Source organism: Oncorhynchus mykiss, chromosome 23 (assembly GCF_057628025.1).
Source record: "Oncorhynchus mykiss isolate SJ-2025 chromosome 23, ASM5762802v1, whole genome shotgun sequence".
In the NCBI taxonomy this organism is placed as follows: domain Eukaryota; kingdom Metazoa; phylum Chordata; class Actinopteri; order Salmoniformes; family Salmonidae; genus Oncorhynchus; species Oncorhynchus mykiss.
This window is the reverse complement of record NC_143044.1, coordinates 8,318,706-8,333,709: the sequence shown is the minus strand read 5'-3', so window position 1 is coordinate 8,333,709 and position 15,004 is coordinate 8,318,706. Positions and strand designations below refer to the sequence as shown.

Here is a 15,004-nt window from a genome sequence, read left to right as displayed (position 1 = left end):
AGAAATTATTGTCCCAAAACAAACTTTTATGTGGCACTGACCCAAAGATAAAGAGTGAATGTGTGCACTCACCGGGGATATGGCCAATGCTCTCCGCTGGTACCAGTAAGATGGGCCATAAGCCCAATTTAAGTTGAGAATTTTGATAACTAAAAGACGGATTCGTATTTTCGTTGTCTTCCCTTTACAATAGCCATTTGCTTTCCAAATTATGTCTTCCAGCAATTTAAATTAGAAATATTGCGATATGCCTGACTGGGCCGCTCTACTTTTCACTGACAGTTCCAGCTAGGGCTGTTACGGGGACCATATTACCGCCACACTGGTGGTCACAAGTCATGACAGCAGTCAAATTCCCTGTGACCGTTTAGTTATGGTAATTTGGCTTCTCCAAGCTCTGCTGCTGCTGCTGGTCATTAGTAGCCTACCAAACTTGCTAACTGCCTGGTACTCGGCACTCTATTGTCCCTCTAATCACCCTGACATCAATGCAAATGTATTAAAAAATCTAATCATACACTTCATGAGAGCCCAGGAGCTTATGTTGCACACCATTTCTATAGGCTATGCGCTACTCATTCACTCAGCCTACTGAGTCTACTGGTCCCACTCACACAGAACTCCCCTACGCCTTGACCTCTTTCTCCCCTCTCTCTCCAGATGACATCTTACGACTAGTGCGGTTCGGCCGCCCGAAAAGCTGCCCACTTGAACCCATCCCCTCCTCCCTTCTCCGGACCATCTCGGGAGACCTTCTCCCATTCCTCACTTCCCTCATCAACTCCTCCCTGGCCACTGCCTGCTTCCCCTCTGACTTCAAGATGGCCTGAGTTGCTTCCCTCTTCAAGAAACCAACACTCGACTCATCTGACATCAAAAACGATAGACCTGTATCCCTTCTTTCTTTTCTTTCCAAAACACTTGAGCGTGCTGTCTCTTAACTTTATTATTGTCTCCCTCAAAACAAACTTCATGACCCTAACCCAAGACGGGTCACTCAACCGAGACTGCTCTTCTCTGTGTCACGGTGGCTCTCAGCGCTGCCAAAGCTGACTGTCTCTCTTCTGTTCTCATCCTCCTAGATCTATCTGCTGCCTTCAACACCGTGACCCGTCAGATCTTCCTCTCCACCCTCTCAGGGCTGGGCGTCTCAGGCTCTGCACACTCTTGGATTGCATCCTACCTGGCAGGCCGCTCCTACCAGGTGACGTGGAGAGGATCTGTGTCTGCACCACATACTCACTACAGGTGTCCCCCAGGGCTCGGTTCAAGGCCCTCTCATCTTCTCTCTATACACCAGGTCACTCGGCTCCGTCTTATCCTCACATGGTCTCTCTTATCATGCTATGCGGATGACACTCAACTACTTTTCTCCTTCCCCCCCTTCTGACACCCAGGTGAAAATACCCATCTCTGCGCGCCTGGCAGATATCGCATCGTGGATGTCGGCTTACCACCTCAAGCTCAACCTCGACAAGACTGAACTGCTCTTCCTCCTGGGGAAGGCCTGCCCGCTCAAAGGCCTCTCCAGCACGGTTGACTCCACAGTGTCTCCCTCCCCAGAGCGCAAAGAACCTTTGCGTGACCTTGGACAACACCCTGACATTCTCTGCAAACGTCAAAGCAGTGACCCGCTCCTGCAGGTTCATGCTCTACCCATTCAGCATCGTTCACACCCGCTTAAGCCTTAGCCCCACCCATCACTTTGTGGATTCACAGTGTAGTAAACAACCAAAGATTTCAAGACTGAAAGTTGTACTAATAATACACTTTGTCTAGTCCTTGGCCGTTATCCTAATCTGACACATTACCGTCTCTCGTAAACACATGCAATATCAAATAAAATCTAGGTTTATTTGTCACGTTCAGGATACAGAAGCTTTAAACGGTACAGTGAAATGGTTACTTTCATAGTGGAGTCTTTTGTTAGGATATGTACAGTTGAAGTCGGAATTTACATACACTCAGGTTGGAGTCATTAAATCTCGTTTTTCATCCACTCCACAAATTTCTTGTTAACAATCTATAGTTTTGGCAAGTCGGTTAGGACATCTACTTTGTGCATGACACAAGTAATTTTTCCAACAATTGTTTACAGAATTGTTTACAGATTATTACAGATTATTTCATTTCTAATTCACTTTATCAAAATTCCAGTGGGTCAGAAGTTTACATCTACTAAATTGACTGGGACTTTAAACAGCTTGGAAAATTCCAGAAAATTACGTCATGGCTTTAGAAGCTTCTGATAGGCTAATTGACATCATTTGAGTCAATTGAAGGTGTATTTGTGGATGTATTTCAAGGCCTACCTTCAAACTTCGTGCCTCTTTCCTTGACAACATGGGGAAATCAAAAGAAATCAGCCAAGACCTCAGAAAAAAATTGTAGACCTCCACAAGTCTTGTTTATCCTTGGGAGCAATTTACAAATGCCTCAAGGTACCACGTTCATCTGTACAAATAATAGTACGCAAGTATAAACATCATGGGACCACGCAGCCGTCATACTGTTCAGGAAGGAGACGCATTCTGTCTCCTAGAGATGAACGTACTTTGGTGCAAAAAGTGAAAATCAATCCCAGAACAGCAAAGGACCTTGTGAAGATGCTGGAAGAAACAGGTACAAAAGTATCTATATCCACAGTAAAACGAGTCCTATATAGACATAACCTGAAAGGCCGCTCAGCAAGGAAGAAGCCACTGCTCCTAAGCCGCCATAAAAAGCCAGACTACGGTTTGCAACTGCACATGGGGACAAATATTGTACTTTTTGGAGAAATGTCCTCTGGTCTGATGAAACAAAAATAGAAATGTTTGGCCATAATGACCGTCTTTATGTTTAGAGAAAAAGGGGGATGCTTGCAAGCAGAAGAACACCATCCCAACCGTGAAGCACAGGGGTGGCAGCATGATGTTGTGGGGTTGCTTTGCTGCAGGAGGGACTGGTGGACTTCTCAAAATAGATGAAATAATGAGGTAGGAAAAGTATGTGGATATATTGAAGCAACATCTCAAGACATCAGTCAGGAAGTTAAATCTTGGTCGCAAATGGGTCTTCCAAATGGACATTGACCCCAAGCATACTTCCAAAGTTGTGGCAAAATGGCAACCAAGTGAATGTATTGGAGTGGCAATCACAAAGTCCTATAGACAATTGGTGGGCAGAAATGAAAAAGTGTGTGCGAGCAAGGAGGCCTACAATCCTGACTCAGTTACAACAGCTCTGTCAGGAGGAATGAGCCAAAATTCACAACTTATTGTGGAAGGCTACCCAAAACATTTGACCCAAGTTAAACAATTTAAAGCCAATGCTACCAAATACAAATTGAGTGTATGCAAACTTCTGACCCACTGGGAATGTGATGAAAGAAATAAAAGCTTAAATAAATCATTATCTCTACTATTATTCTGACACATTCTTAAAATAAAATGGTGATCCTAACTGACCTAAGACAGGGATTAAATGCCAGCAATTGTGAAAAACTGAGTTCAAATGTATTTGGCTAAGGTGTATGTACCCTTCTGACTTCAACTGTAGCTCTAGCTAGCTCACAATGAACCATAATCCCAACTCTAATTCTGAGTCAAAACAACTGGGAATTAGAAAAAAAAACTTGCTCTACTGGGGAAAATCGCCTTGAACGGTCATCCAACTCGGAATTCCAACTTTTGGATCTCGGACCTCTTTCTAGAGCTCCGATTTTCCGACCTGAAGAATTCTGATGTCATGATTTGACCTCGTATATTTCCCAGTGGTTTTGAACGCGGCAAATCTACCATGCATAAATCTGCAGGTAGCTAAAGCTAACCAACTAGTTTCAATGTTAGCTTGCTAGCTAACGTTAGGCTATAACTAGCAATGAAAAGTGCTTTCTGAGATGCAAATAATATTACTACACAGATCATACACGTAAAGTTAGCGAGCTCGCTAACAGTGCACTTTCGTTTTCAATGAAAATGACTGACTAAATTAGAAACCTATATCTGAAAATGTAGCGAGACTCTTACCCGTATACATGGATGAATGTTTCTCTCCCTCTGACCTGGATGCCATGGTTTCCCTTAGTTTGAAGATGTATGAAACACCTGTCTCCGGATTACAACATCCTTATTTCTGTGTTCTCTTTTTGGACTCTCTGCATTTGGCAGTCATCTCTCTGCTTCCACCAGGCATTCCACTGATTTCAAACCTCGGTCAACTTCTTCCGTGACAACGACACCATTTCTTCCCCACCATTGTCATCAGAAGACTCTACAATGTCTAGTTCAATTAAAATGTATTTCCCTAAATCAATGATTTTTTCATTGTCTGATTTCATTTTCAACGTCAGCATGGCAAAATCATCCTCCAGAAAGTAGTCCATCACAACTTTTTCCGAATGAGCTTTGTCAAAGTGCTATTAAGGCAGCAATGTTGAGAGCAGTAGCAAAACAGCAGTAGCAAAAAAAAAAATCTGCGGTAGACAGGATTATGCACATACAGTGGGGCAAAAAAAGTATTTAGTCAGCCACCAATTGTGCAAGTTCTCCCACTTAAAAAGATGAGAGAGGCCTGTAATTTTCATCATAGGTACACTTCAACTATGACAGACAAAATGAGGAAAAAAAATCCAGAAAATCACATTGTAGGATCTTTTAATTAATTTATTTGCAAATTATGGCTCGTAATTTAACAATTTGGATTTGTATTTTCAGATGGCATACAAGTTTGTTATTAAGGCACATGAAAGTCAACATACAGTATCAGTCAAAAGTTTGGACACCTAATTATTCCAGGGTTTACTTAATTTTTTAAAACAATTTTCTACATTGTAGAATAATAGTGAAGACATCAAAAAACACACATGGAGTTATGTAGTAACCAAAAGTGTTAAACTAATCAAACTATATTTGAGATTCTTCAAAGTAGCCACCCTTTGCCTTGATGACAGCTTTGCACACTCTTGGCATTCTCTGAACAAGCTTCATGAGGTAGTCACCTGGAATGCATTTCAATTAACAGGTGTTAATTTGTGTAATTTATTTCCTTTTTAATGCATTTGAACCAGTCAGTTGTGTTGTGACAAGGTATGGGTGGTATACAGAAGATAGCCCTATTTGGTAAAAGACCCAAGTCCATATTATGGCAAGAACAGCTCAAATAAGCAAAGAGAAACGATAGTCCATCAATACTTTATGACATGAAGATCAGTCCACTTTTAACGTTTCTTTAATTGCAGTCGCAAAAACCATGAACTGCTATGATGAAACTGGCTCTCATGAGGACCGCTACAGGAAAGGAAGACCCAGAGTTACCTCTGCAGAGGATAAGTTAATTAGAGATACCAGCCTCAGATTGCAGCCCAAATAAGTGCTTCACAGTTCAAGAAACAGACACATCTCAACCTCAACTGTTCAGAGGAGACTGTGTGAATCAGGCCTTCACGGTTGGATTGCGGCAAAGAAACCACTACTAAAGGACACCAATAATAAGAAGAAACTTACTTGGGCCAAGAAACACGAGCAATAGACATTAGACCGGAGGAAACTTGTTTGATGAGTCCAAATTTGAGTTTTTTTTGTTCCAACCACTGTGTCTTTGTGAGATGCAGAGTAGGTGAACGGATGATCTAAGGCATGTGTGGTTCTCACTGGGAAGCATGGAGGAGGTGGTGTGGGGGTGCTTTGCTGGTGACACTGTCTGATTTATTTAGAATTCAAGGCACCCTTAACTAGCATGGCTACCACAGCATTCTGCAGCGATACGCCATCCCATCTGGTTTGGGCTTAGTGGGACTATCATTTGTTTTTCAATAGGACAATGACCTAAAACACACCTCCAGGCTGTGTTACCAAGAAGGAGAGTGATGGAGTGCTGCATCAGATGACCTGGCCTCCACAATCACCCTACCTCAACCCAATTGAGATGGTTTAGATAGTTGATGTTAAAGCTTAAAAAATGACATTCAAATAAACATTCTCAAGAAATCATAGAATAGTTTGACAAACCTGTTTTGTAAGATTTCAAATGATATCAAACTCAACCATTTATCTTTTTCAGTGGTTTAAGACATGGGTGTCTCATGGTAGGGTGCGGTATACAATATGGGTCAACTTTGATCACTTATCTCCTGAATGTTTTGTCATTCAGTTCCAAAAAGTCACCTTCTGACCACTTCCACCATGGGAAAACATGTATGAAAGGTTTCGTTCAAATCAAAAAGGGTGCAGTCAGAAAGTGATTGCAATCATATAGGATGACCCACACCCGATTGAACTATTCAATTTCCTGATTCAACAAATCCAGGGCTTTGTAATTAGTTGATAAGTTGAATCATGTGTTTGTGCTCACATTTTTCTTCTAAACGAGCACTAACTTGGGTCCGCAGGAAAAGGGTTGAAAAACACAGCTGTATACTATAAACAAGTATTGTATCGCCATGTCCTGGAACTTTACACCTCATTAACATTGGCTAGACACTGGATACACTCCCATTAGTTGCTGTGGTTTGTTAACCTCTCGTATAAGCATGTGTACCTTAACAAACGATAGTGTTTGCGCTTTCAAAACATCCCACAGTCCAGAGAACGGTATTGATGACAGGAAACTCAGGGCGCTTAGGGCTTGACTTTGCGTGGGATGAAAGGCTATTGATTGGGTCTATTTTGAGATCGGCTCAGTCATGCAAACCCGCCTATTCAGGTCATCTATGTCATGCCTTGGGCAAGCGCCAACCTGTCTCTGATGGGAATGGTCCATAACATACAACAATCACTACCCAGGTTTTCAAAAACATGCCCAGATGTGTGAATGCACTGCATGCAGACTTTGCACTCTCTAACATATACAGTATGCAATGATGAAGGCTGGGACAATTGTTTAGAAGGCAACCTTTTTCCATTTCCTTTGTCTGCATCGTTGATCTTGGTAGGCGCATGCCATAGTGAAAACGTATTCAGTATCTCCACCTGTCAAAAGGTAATGTGAGTAAGGAGCTGAGGAAAAGGATGCCATGTTGGAGTATTGGAAGACAGACCCAGATACCATTATTTTTGAATTTGCTGTTTAGAATTTGTCTACATGTCTGTCTGGTCATGATAGAGATAAATCAATAGATGTAGGCCTAAATGAAACCATGCACAGTTGTAATTTAAAATGTATAAATCCAGCTCAATTACCATACTTGATGTTGGCAGGCCAATATAACATGGGTTGCTCAGTTGGATAGGTATTTTACACTGTCTTGAGTATGAAGAACTCCCCTTTGATGGTTGTTGTTATTCACTTCTGGATTGATCCGTTCCCATGGTCTCGTAAGAAGGGGGAAGCCGTTTCAGAAGCTACTCAATAGTACAGATCCCTTTACTGTACTTCAATGAGAGTACTGCAGTTGCTTGAATAATGTTACCTGCACCTTTTTATAGTGCATTAAGTCTTTTTTTTTTATTATAATTTTTTACCCAGACCTATCGAATGGAGTGTCATTTGACTCAACTATTGAGACCGCTTTTAACGCTCATGGCACGACCACTGGGCAGGCTTAGCAAGGATGTAAGGGATGGAGAACTGGCCTTTATGAGAACAGGGGCCTTGCAAGTGGTTTGTAAAGCCAAGAGACTTACAGTTTAACCTCCACATTAGAGGTCGACCGATTTAATTATTTTTCAACGCCGATTATTGGAGGACAAAAAAAAAAGCTGATGCCGATTTAAGAATATATATATATATATATATATATATATATATATATATATATATATATATATATATTTATTTATTTGTAATAATGACAATTACAACAATACTGAATGAACACTTATTTTTAACTTAATATAATACATCAATAAAATCAATTTAGCCTCAAGTAGATAATGAAACATGTTCAATTTGGTTTAAATAATGCAAAAACAAAGTGTTGGAGAAGAAAGTAAAAGTGCAATATGTGCCATGTAAAAAAGCTAACGTTTAAGTTCCTTGCTCAGAACATATGAAAGTTCCTTTTAACATGAGTCTTCAATATTCCCAGTTAAGACGTTTTTAGGTTGTAGTTATTATAGGAATTATAGGACTATTTCTCTCTATATCATTTGTATTTCATGAACCTTTGACTATTGGATGTTCTTGTAGGCACTTTAGTATTGCCAGTGTAACAGTATAGCTTCTGTCCCTCTCCTCGCTCCTACCTGGGCTCAAACCAGGAACACATCGACAACAGCCACCCTCGAAGCAGTATTACCCATGCAGAGCAAGGGGAATTACCACTCCAAGTCTCAGAGCGAGTGATGTTTGAAACGCTATTAGCGCACACCCCGCTAACTAGCTAGTCATTTCACATCGGTTACACCAGCCTAATCTCGGAAGTTGATAGGCTTGAAGTCATAAACAGTGCAATGCTTGAAGCACAACAAAGAGCTGCTGGCAAAACCCACGAAAGTGCTGTTTGAATGAATGCTTACGAGCCTGCTGCTGCCTACCACCGCTCAGTCAGACTGCTCTATCAAATCATATAACTAAGTCTAACATAATAACACACAGAAATATGAGCCTTAGGTCATTAATATGGTCGAATCCGGAAACTATCATCTCGAAAACAAGACGTTTATTCTTTCAGTGAAATACGGAACCGTTACAATTTTATCTAACGGGAGGCATCCATAAGTCTAAATATTCCTTTTACATTGCACAACCTTCAATGTTATGTCATAATTCTGGCAAATTAGGGTGCCAAAACTGTTGCATATACACTGACTGCGTGCAATGAACGCAAGAGAAGTGACACAATTTCACCTGGTTAATATTGCCTGCTAACCTGGATTTCTTTTAGCTAAATATGCAGGTTTAAAAATATATACTTCTGTATATTGATTTTAAGAAAGGCATTGATGTTTATGGTTAGGTACACATTGGAGCAACGATACACACTACAATGATTATATGCAATGCAGGACACGCTAGATAAACTAGTAATATCATCAACCATGTGTAGTTAACTAGTGATTATGATTGATAGATTGTTTTTTATAAGATACGTTTAATGCTAGCTAGCTACTTACCTTGGTTTACTGCATTCGTGTAACAGGCAGACTCCTCGTGGAGTGTAATGTAATCAGGTGGTTAGAGCTTTGGACTAGTTAACTGTAAGGTTGCAAGAGTGAATCCCCCGAGCTGACAAGGTAAAAATCTGTCGTTCTGCCCCTGTACGAGGCAGTTAACCCACCTTTCCTAGGCCGTCATTGAAAATAACAATGTGTTCTTAACTGACTTGCCTAGTTATAAAGATTAAATAAAGGTGTAAAATAAATAAATAATAATAATATTTTAAAAAATGTATCTGCCAAATCGGTGTCCAAAAATACCGATTTCCGAATGTTATGAAAACTTGAAATCGTCCCTAATTAATCGGCCATTCCGATTTAATCGGTTGACCTCTACTCCACATACCTGTTTTAATATTACAAAGGAGCTGCTGATGTTACTCCTGAATGGAGCCCTTTACAAGAGCACCTGCAAATCCAATGGCAAGATTGTCTAAGAATGATATGCGAATAGAGAATTTTAGGTTAGCATAGAACTACAATTTTTAAGACGCATTATCAGGGCCTAAAATCCCAAGATTCTGTTAAAATTAGGGTTAAAAGTAACACCTGTTACCAGCCAAATGGGGGTATATTTTTGGGTAAGATGTCTATTTTTACCAGCCACGTTGGCGGGTGGTCAGGGATCCACAGCGTGAGCATTTCACTTGCATTTGTTAATTTAAAAAAAAAGTCAAGTATGAATACATTTTTTAGTAAAATAAATGCAGCAGTTGCTGTTTTCAAAGTATTTTGCCACTTCCCTTTATAGCTGGTAAATTAATCGCACAAAGTCAAAACTACGAATCCTATATAGCCTATTCCACTTCGCGCTGCAACACTGCCTGCTTGGGGGTGAGAGTGAAATATTCATTTTTAGTAGCACTGCCCTCTCCACAGGCATAAGAAATTGTCTAATTTACTTGAAACAAAAGTTTACTGAAGTGTGACTTTGTCCTTGTGTTTCTTGGCATTGTTTTGTTCACAAACTAGGTTGGTTTTCTATGTTTGAGTTTCAACTGATAGGGAAGAGAAGACAATGCTTCTTCTAGTCAGACTCAATAGCGCAGGCACACACATGACTCCATCGCGCTACCATGGTTACCTCCCGGCCTTTAAAGGGGCAGGTTAATGTTTTTTGTCTCGTCTGTGACGTTTAGGTTAAACGAATCAGGGTCACCCCATGTGATGGACCCACAACATTATTTAGTTTTTTTAAAACAATACAGCCAATACAATTTCCCCTAAAATACTTAATGTTGACATATCAATTACAAGCAATATAGACAGCATACATGGTTAATATTTGCGTTTATCTCTGCTAGATCACATTTATCAATAAAAGCTCTGATTTTTCTAAACAAATCAATTATAATTAAGACATGGGTGGAATAAATCATGTTCATCTTGAACAAATATAAATTATACAAGGTTTTCATCTCTATTGATGTTTATTGCTTTGAACTGAACATTAGAATAACACATTTTACATACAGTATTTTATGGAAATGGTAAATGAGCCCCATTAAACACACATTAAGGCCATTCTACACAATTTTTTTTTAAATTATTTTTTTTACTGTGGGTGTGTTGCAAATGTATTTCTTGCACTTGATGCGTTTGTACTGTGTCTTCCTGTCCTTGGGTCCACACACATCGCAGCGCTTCTTCCTGCTGCTAGCGGCTCAATCTAGGAACGATGAAAACGTTTTGTTCAGGAATTTTACTAATATCCTACTCACTCACATGCATAGTTACAGCAGGCCAAGGTAGGAGAGTCAGACACATGTAACAACATCACTTCCTAAATTGGAGTTGTTGGTTCTGTGGGTCAGGAAGATGGGACACCAGCATCCTCCTGAATCCTCCTCACAATGGCTGCAGAAACTGAGGTCCTTGGGATATGTTACCTTCTCTGTATTTGATGTCTTACCAAAGCCTTGCCCAGCTCCTCGAGAAAGAGCCGTCTCCTCCGGAGCTTCCCTCTGTCCCAATCTGGGTTCAACGCCATCCAGATGACAAACACATTGTACACCGAGATGTTGAAGAATATAACAAGTGGCCAGAGTAAGGTTCTTCTTTTGTAGCTGTAGCCAGTCACCAGCTTGTCTAAATTGTCCACCCCTCCTTTTGTGGCATTGTAATCCATTATGATATCTGGTTTTTGATGTTCCTGGCTACAGATTCTCCCATCTCTATACAGCGTACTTATGAGTACCACATTTTTGCCTTTCTTTGGCACGTAGGACACTAGGGACGTGTTCGGCCGTGAACAGAAACTTAAGAGGAATTGATAGGCCTGTTCCGTGTATTCAACAGCTCTGGCTTGTTTTTTCGTTATGTTTCTTCCATCATCAGTTTCCTCTTGAGAAGCTCCTCTTCCAGCTTGCGCAAAGTAAAAAAAAAATTTAAAAAAAAAAAGTTATTGCATGTGATGTTATGGCCACAGTGTCCCTGTGTCATGATCCTGATCAAGACCTTACTACTACTACTTTGTTTTTATGTACGTTGACTTTTGATGTTGATGGGCTACTTTTCTACGTGGGTTAAGACGATGCTGTTGCTTGTACCATCCATGTACAACAGATGTTGTAAAATAGTACTGAAAGGTTTACTGCAGATCTTGATCCCATATTTTGCGGGTTTAGACGGTATGTACTGCCTGAAGGGGCAGCGGCCCCTAAATAGCATAAGCTGTTCATCAACAGTAACGTTGGACCCAAGGTTGTAAAACAGGAGAAGGTGGTCCACCCACTGGTCCCACACTGACCTGATAGCAGCTAGCTTGTCTCGCTGCCGCCAAGTTGGTCTGGTGTCTCAGTTATCAAAGAGGATAATCCTGGAAATATAGTGGAAGTTTTCCAGAAACATTGTTGCACAGAAAGTTCTCTGCCAGTTTCTGCATCCCACAGGTATTCTGTGGATTCCCAGCAAGGACCTGAAAACACCAGCAAGGATAAGAACCCCAAAGAATGCATGTAAATTAGTTTGGTCCATCTCTCTCCAAAAACATGCCTTGCATCCAAATTAGTGCAGCCCAGAATGATTTTCTGGATGGTGCATGGGATAAACAGTTCAAATGAAGACTATGTCCTGCACATGAGTAACCACCACCCGCGTCGGCTCTGGTTGCATCCTTATCACATTGGCAGCCATGCGGGGTGGCTCATTTCTTGGGCAAGAAGACCATTTCAATTTCACAATGTTTTGGGCATCCATATTTCTCCTCTAGGCTGCTGATAAGCTGGTTGCTGCTTGGCTGGTCCTGGGGCTGGCTGAGGGTTAATCTCATTCTCTTCTTCCAACTCACTGTCAGACTCTGAATTGACAGAGACATGATCCTCATGTTTGGAAAACTCCTTCCACACTAGCTTCTCTCTCTGCAAAAATTATTTATAAGGCTCTGTGAGCAGAGATTATTTTGCCATACTGATTGATTGTGGTAAAGAGCCACACATGCAAAGCTATTTATTTGTGTCCCTCCTTTATTTGTGTCCCTATTGTGCAGGTTCCCGCTAGGCATTGTGTAGTTTCACACACTACTACTAAAGGGTAAAGAGTGCAAGAAAAGCATGAGACAGGCAGGGAAACAGACAGCACCAATAACCTATGTTGAAACAGCAGGCCCAGGGAGGAGGAAGTCATAGTGAAGGCACACAGCAAACCTTTTTGTTTAATTTTAGGTTAGCATAGAACTACAATTTTTAAGACGCATTATCAGGGCCTAAAATCCCAAGATTGTGTTAAAATTAGGGTTAAAAGTAACACCTGTTACCAGCCAAATGCGGGTATATTTTTGGGTAAGATGTCTATTTTTACCAGCCACGTTGGCGGGTGGTCAGGGATCCACAGCGTGAGCATTTCACTTGCATTTGTTAATAAAAAAAAAAAAGTCAAGTATGAATACATTTTATAGTAAAATAAATGCAGCAGTTGCTGTTTTCAAAGTATTTTGCCACTTCCCTTTATAGCTGGTAAATTAATCGCACAAAGTCAAAACTACGAATCCTATATAGCCTATTCCACTTTGCGCTGCAACACTGCCTGCCTGGGGTGAAATATAGTTGTAGTGTACCTATGATGAAAATTACAGGCCTCTCTCATCTTTTTAAGTGGGAGAACTTGCACAATTGGTGGCTGACTAAATACTTTTTTGCCCCACTGTATGTAATATAAATGTGTAGGGGGTGCACAGAGAGCACCTAATGAAATGTGTTCTTTTACATGTTCTTCACAGAAAATGAGCCAAGGCTAATGAGTCTCAGGTTGAAAAAAAATAATTAATTGTATCATTTTTCTTTTAGTAAATATTGAAAATGGCTCCCACAGACCTGAACACCACGCAAGGGTTAAACAATATACCACATTACTTCTACTAGTAATACATTTATTGCTTTCTTGTGTGATTTGTTTGTGAAATTTTACCAGGGGAATAAATCTGAGTGGCTGGTCAATTTTTTTTTATCTACCTGCCACAGTGGCTGGTGGACCAAAAATAACATTTTATGACCTGGGCATTATAGAGGGGAAAATGGCCTGTGATTCCACACATGTACAGTTGTAGGATCTTAATTTGATCACTCTGTTGTCGCTGAGAATTTTCTTACACCGCAGGAATTACATAAATTCACTGAACCTGCACTAAGACGCAGTATTGTACTTTTTATGAAACCTAATTTTGGCCAGCTAATAGCTTAACCACAGATAAAGCATAATTTCAATGTTGGAAAAGTCTGGATTAAACGTTCTGTCGCTGCAGGATTCTTTTGTTGTGACAATACTGGTCAAATTTAAGATTTTTGTAAATTCAATACAATCCTCGAGGAGGACTGCAGTTATGTCAGGGGAGTTTCTCCTGTGCCCTTGAGGTTTGTGATGAACTTCTATTCATGGAATCATGGACATAAAGAAAGCATTTCAAATTTGATTGAATTAAATCTGGACATCATTGACTGTACTACTGTATTCCTTCTAATCAATAATGTCCTAGAGGACAGCTGTAGAGAAAAGTTACACCTTTTGGACATGGAATTGTAGTATTTGTATACTACTATACTACATGAGTCTTATTTGACACTAGTTCATCACTCTCTCATTCTCAACAGCATGACTAGTCACATGTTCGAGTCGTCTCTCTGTGTGCACGCTTTAGAACTCCAGGATAATGGCATCATTAGACCAAGCCAATGAGTCTCTGTGGAGTCATTTACTGTTCTCTGCATGGTGACTGTAATATGGGCAAGCAGCTAGTGAGAACCACTATACCAGATTGAAGGTATTTAAAAAAGAATCTACTAGATTGAGCTACTTTGATAGTAAATGTCACTCCCAAGAAATGGCAGTGATGTTTACTCGGTTTCAGGAGGACAATATTACGTATTTAGTTGGCATAAACCTCCATATTTCATTTCATGTTCAGTGGTTTAAACTTTTCCAAGCCTCAACATACTTCAACGAGCTCATTGTGATTTTTCTGTCTCTTGTCCACAGGCGGCGCAGCAGCAGACTGCCAGCAAGCGTCCCAGCAATAGCACCCCTCCACCCACTCAGCTCAACAAGATCAAGTACTCTAGCGGTCCCCAGATCGTCAAGAAGGAGCGTCGCCAGAGTTCATCACGATTCAACCTCGCCAAGAACCGTGAGCTGCAGAAACTTCCTGCCCTCAAAGGTATCACCAACTAACCCACCAGCTTCTCTAGCTGCATCCTGATTCTCCACCTTTCTCCTCAATTGTGCTGTTCCCTTTACAGATTTAAAAGCATTGGCTTGGTCTAAACATTGGCTGGAGGAGGTTTCCACCATTTTTAAATTCATGATGGGAAGTGTAGAAGTGCAAGCTTGGGGACACAATCACTGTGTCCTATTCATAGACACCCACATATCCTACATCCTCTCCCCTCACTCCAGCCAGAACTTATTGTTCCACCTGTGGTGGCTTTGATGATCAG

At 40.7% G+C, this 15,004-nt stretch overlaps 2 protein-coding genes across 5 annotated transcripts in view; both read left to right on the top strand.

Moving 5' to 3' along the window:
- Positions 1 to 15,004, top strand: part of LOC110502361 (serine/threonine-protein phosphatase 2A 56 kDa regulatory subunit delta isoform) — a 51,103-nt gene that overhangs the window by 6,648 nt on the left and 29,451 nt on the right. For 2 of the 4 annotated variants that reach the window (XM_090216699.1, XM_090216698.1), the window contains exons 3-4: positions 1,083 to 1,204; positions 14,547 to 14,724. Coding sequence is in view for 2 of the 4 variants with exons in the window: in XM_021580325.3 (XP_021436000.1) it covers positions 14,547 to 14,724 (178 nt within the window). In the remaining 2 variants the exon portion in view is untranslated. The remainder of the gene's footprint in view (positions 1 to 1,082; positions 1,205 to 14,546; positions 14,725 to 15,004) is intronic. The other 2 variants (XM_021580325.3, XM_090216697.1) reach the window with 1 other exon arrangement.
- Positions 80 to 4,296, top strand: LOC149972496 (uncharacterized). The gene is made up of 3 exons (XM_090217989.1): positions 80 to 105; positions 1,039 to 1,300; positions 1,398 to 4,296. Exons 1-3 carry the CDS (start codon positions 80 to 82, stop codon positions 1,689 to 1,691), a joined length of 582 nt encoding a protein of 193 aa, XP_090074115.1. The 3' UTR covers positions 1,692 to 4,296.

Excerpts from the sequence above, each read along its gene's own strand:
- LOC149972496 (XM_090217989.1), top strand. The coding sequence starts at position 80 with ATGGCCAATGCTCTCCGCTGGTACCA. Across the intron at positions 106-1,038 it reads AATGCTCTCCGCTGGTACCA|CGCTGCCAAAGCTGACTGTC; the intron begins GTAAGATGGGCC and ends GGTGGCTCTCAG. Across the intron at positions 1,301-1,397 it reads ATCTTCTCTCTATACACCAG|GTGAAAATACCCATCTCTGC; the intron begins GTCACTCGGCTC and ends TCTGACACCCAG.